The following is a 4755-nucleotide window of genomic DNA, read 5'->3' on the forward strand; positions in this document are numbered from 1 at the left end:
CTCTCTCTGTCAAATAAATAAATAAAATCTTTAAAAAAAAAAAATCCTGAGACCAAACCTTCAAAACAGTAACAACTAGCTTAGTTCTGGGCACAGAAAATGATTTTCTAAAATGTCACATCCAGGCAACATTTCTTTGCAGGTTTTTCCACCTGTTTTAAATGCGACCATTTATTACTCATCTATATACCATGCTAGTTTTAGACAAAATGAGATCATAATGGGATATCTTTTTCAATAATTTTCTGTTTTAACTTCAAAGGCTCAGAGTTGGAAAAGCTTTGGCTCGATTTTTTTTTTTTTCATTTTAGGAAAATAGAGGTAGAAGATTACAGAATGCTACCGCATTACCAGTCTGATTCTTTTTCTCCCATAAGATAGCTCATGTCATGAAATATATGAAGCAAAATTGTCACGCTTGTACTTTTTGCCCCTGCTCATCCCAACAGATTAAATACTGGGCTAGCTAAAATGTGATGAGATGTAATACAGAAAAAGGGCATTTGCTTAGACAAGAGTCAAAACTGGAAGCAGGGGAGGACGTGCCAGGGACCTGAGAGATCGCTCAGACAAGTCTGGGAGTAATTTTCCATGTGGACTGAAGGAAGATCTTGTAAGGCACAGCCCCAGGTTACACATGCTGGACTCCAGTTCCGCAGGATTTACAAGCCATGACTGGAGAGAGTCTATGGCTCTCCTGGCACGAGGCAGAGGAGGAAGAAATGTTCACTGGACAATAAAAAATTTCGGTTTACAGGGTAAAATAAAAGCAGGGCCTTCCTTCTACAGAGTGAAGAAACTTGCCCCCTGAGTAAGGGTTGAGGGTGGGGGGCGATCCATTTCCATGACTTAAGAGTCTGGCGAGGTCTCTTCAGCGAAGATCGCTGAGGATTTGCAGTCACTCTGATGAGAAAGTAGTCTCCAAATTCAGAGAAGCGCAAATTCACAACCTCTGAGGCTACTGGGAAGCTTCTGGTGCTGAGGCAGCAGAGAAGAAGGGGAGGGGAGCACCGCCCGCCCGCCAGACTCCCCGCGGCTCCTCCCCTCTCCCAGGCCCACTCCCAAACTTAAGTACACGCTCCCTTGTTCCAGCCAGAAGCCCTGCGTGAGCCTCTACACGTAGCCGCAGACAGCTCCTTAAATAGGTCGGAGTTGAGCAAACAATCCCAGACTTGGGGCCGGCAAAGGCGAGCGGAGGCGACCGCACCGACGCGGCGGGTCAGCTGGCGGCCAATAGCCGGGGTGCGGCCCGCCCTGTCGCCTCCCCCTCGGGGAGCCTATAACTTGCTCGCAGCGCCCGGAGGCGCTAGCTCCTCCGCGACTCCGCGACGGCCTCATTTCGGCCGCCCTCCCTCCCGCCGCTCCAGCTGCCCGCAGCCGCTCCGCTGCGCGCACTTGGCCCGCCGGCTCCCGCCCGCAGTCGTCGGCCCCGGGCGGACCGGGGTCCCCGCGCTCTCGCGAGAAGTGCACCGCTGCTGGGCAGTGGGGGTGCCGGAGCTGGAGCGGGCTCTCCGGAGGCCGAAGATGGGGTGCTGCGCCCTGAAGCCGCAGCTGCTGCTGCTGGCGTTTGTCTTCCAGCTCTGGAATCCCTGCCTGGGTGCGGACTCGGAGAAGCCTTCCAGTATCCCCACAGGTGAGCCCTCCCGCGATTTGCCCGTGTCCCGGGAGGCTCGGCCGGGTGGGCAGTTCATTCATCCACCGGGGCTTGCCAGGTGAGTAGGAGGGGCGCCCGTCCCTCCCCAGGACTGCAGAGGTGAGTAGGTGGGAGCCTGTCCTTCTCCAGGACCACCGAGGTGAGTGACTCGGGACCGCTGAGGTCTTCCCCAGAAGTGCGCTCGGGCGGCGCTGGTCCCCGGGGAAGTGTGGGAGCCCCCGCCCTCCTGGGTTCTGGGAGTTCACCGCAACCTGTGAGCGCACGAAGTTTTCTTCAGCACAAGCTGGGGTTTCCTTTTCGTCTTGCAGGTCACTGGGCGCCAACACCTTTCGGGCAACTCTCCTTTCTCCTCCTTTCCTGGAATTGGCATTATTTATTCGTGTTGGAAGAGGCAGTAGTCCCTCTGTGACCCAAACACGGGGCTCAGTGTACTTTCTGATTGATGGTGACACATTCCTTCCAGCGCCCCAGGAAGCAGCCGGTAACACCTACCTTTTGCCAAAAACAACGCTCAAAACCTTGGTTGTTTTCAGTAAGGCTGCCTGGCTACCCAATACCTCCAGGAGGCGGCTTTCCTCCTTAGGGATTTGGAGGGGAAGCTGTGGACACACATCTCCCCTTAGCCACCCTTTTCCTAAGCCTGGTGCCATTTCTTGTTTTCAGAAGCTGGAACTGCAGCAAAGAGTCCAGTCAAGTTCATGTAAAACAAAACTTTTTACATTTACCAAGATTAAAGAGTTTCACCACATGTTTGCCTAAACATACTTCGGTGCCATTTACAGCACAGGAGATATCCTTGGAGTTTTCTGCTTTTGTGCTCTTACTCTATGCTCAACACTCTGAAATTAGATCTCACACTTAAATGTCCTCGTGCTGTACTTTTTCTTTTTTTAAATTAGGATCATTTTGTCCTTTTTTTTTTTTTGGTAAGTAAATAGGGCGTTTCTGCTTGAACTTTAAGCACAAGGACACATTTCTATTTCAGGTTTACAGTCAGAAGATGACATTTGGTGTAGAACCCAGTTAGTCCATCTAAGCAATAGTTTTGTCTTCATCTTTAAGTGTTTAAGAAGGCTTCAGTGGGCTAAATTACCCATCTTTCTACATTCCTGCCAAACAGTACTTGCTTTGTTAGCTTGAAAAACTTCAGCGTGTAGATGGATTTTTGTCAGTTACATGATGCTTTTCTTTCTTCTAGATAAATGTGTTGATTTCACAATGGATTTCTGAACACTGTGTGGTTTCTTTAAATTTGAACTGAGTTTTTTCATAACTTTAAAATTTTCTTTTAGTGTAACACCTAGAAAATAGACGAGTAAGTGCCTTCAGCAAACTTGGAAATGGAGACATTAAAAAAAACAGTCCCCAGAAAAATGACTTTCTTTGTTGAAACACCCAAGGAAACCTTACTGGGAAATAAAATAACCTCGAAGGGCTTTGCTACTTTTAGAGGGACCTCTTCAGCCTCTGTATATTTTATTTCAGTGCATTACCAACCCCCCCCCCCCTTTTTTTACAGAAGGCATCTCTTTGTAGCTTCCTTTAGGTTTTCAGTCAAAATCATCTTGCTTTCCCACTCTGGCTTTTAAGTTTCATAGAGCTGGACAGTAAAGTTTTAATGGATTGTAACATAAGGGAAAGGGAATTTTAGATATGAATGTTTTCTTCAGAAACTGAGCACATAAAACCCACTGCAGAAATCTGAGGTCTGGTCGATCTTGGTGGGTAGGCATGGAGAATTCAGTTAGCGCCTAAATGCAGGAAAATATTAATTTGTAGTACATGGAGGCAGCAGTAGCCAGTTTGGTTATGAACTTCTGTGTAGGTGAATGTGATGAGCTGATAAATATAGATGATACACTGCTCAGTAACATGGCCAGTCATGTACTATGTCCCATTTTCTCCCTAAAATATTGCAACCCGAAAATTGCTAAATTGGAAATTTTATTTATCCATCTATCAAGTGAACTTTAGAACTCTAACTTGTTTCACTTAATAGGAGGTCTTTAAGAAAAGTACTTATCATTTCTATCCACCTGTGTTTGTCACCATGTCCCAGTTAGCCGTGAAGAAATAGATTAGACCAGGCTTTCTTGGCCCAATTGACATTTTGAGCCAGATAATTATTTATTGGAGAGGGGCTGTCCCATGCATTGTGCTATGTTTAGCAACATCTTTGGCCCCTACCCACTAGATACCAGTAGCACCCTCCTCCATGTGTGAGAATGAAAGATGTCTCAAAATGAAAAATGTCCAGGCGCCTGGGTGGCTCAGTCGTTAAGCGTCTGCCTTCGGCTCGGGTCGTGATCCCAGGGTCCTGGGATCGAGCCCCGCAATGGGCTCCCTGCTCTGCAGGAGGCCTGCTTCTCCCTCTCCCCCTGCTTGTGTTCCCTCTCTCGCTGTGTCTCTGTCTGTCAAATAAATAAATAAAATCTTAAAAAGGAAAAAAAAAGAAAAATGTCCAAATGTCTCCTGAAGGGTAGAATTGCCCAGGGTTGAAAACCCCTGGATTAGAAAAATCGATGTGGATCTGAGGCAGTGTGGCATTATAGTGTTACTAGAATGATACTAGCAACTCCTTTTTGAAAGCAAATGTTTATAGTGATTTTCCATTTTTCCACTGTAGTAGGGAATGTGCTATTTGAATCACATTAATCAAGTTTTGGAATATGTTTTTTCCTAGCTTTCGTTGATACTGTGTGTTGACTAGAGTTGAGAATACCACTTTTAGTTATACCTACTGAGGGTTTTACTGTGTACTGTGTTCATTCCTATTTGGTTGCCATTTTGTTTTTTAGCATGGAAAGAATCTAAATAAGATTTTGGTTAAAAACAATTATTTTCTCCTAGTATTATTTATTGGAATTTTCCCTTAAAATTTTATCCCTGTGGGAGCTTTTGAGGCAAAACCCTCCTAATGAGTATCCACAAATCAGATTAAAACCCTGATTTAGGCGCCTGGGTGGCTCAGTCGTTAAGCGTCCGCCTTCGGCTCAGGTCGTGATCCCGGGGTCCTGGGATCGAGTCCCATATCGGGCTCCCTGCTCTGCGGGGAGCCTGCTTCTCCCTCTCCCACTCCCCCTGCTTGGGTTCCTGCTCTC

The 4755-nt window shown here is 46.9% G+C and overlaps 1 protein-coding gene across 2 annotated transcripts in view; it reads left to right on the forward strand.

Annotated features, from left to right (window-relative positions):
* Positions 1 to 1524: 1524 nt before the first annotated feature.
* Positions 1525 to 4755, forward strand: part of PLOD2 (procollagen-lysine,2-oxoglutarate 5-dioxygenase 2) — a 95773-nt gene continuing 92542 nt past the window's right edge. For both annotated transcript variants that reach the window (XM_021696812.1, XM_021696813.2), the window contains exon 1: positions 1525 to 1633. In XM_021696812.1, coding sequence (XP_021552487.1) covers positions 1525 to 1633 — 109 coding nt within the window. The remainder of the gene's footprint in view (positions 1634 to 4755) is intronic.

The sequence above is a fragment of the Neomonachus schauinslandi genome, chromosome 1 (assembly GCF_002201575.2).
Source record: "Neomonachus schauinslandi chromosome 1, ASM220157v2, whole genome shotgun sequence".
In the NCBI taxonomy this organism is placed as follows: domain Eukaryota; kingdom Metazoa; phylum Chordata; class Mammalia; order Carnivora; family Phocidae; genus Neomonachus; species Neomonachus schauinslandi.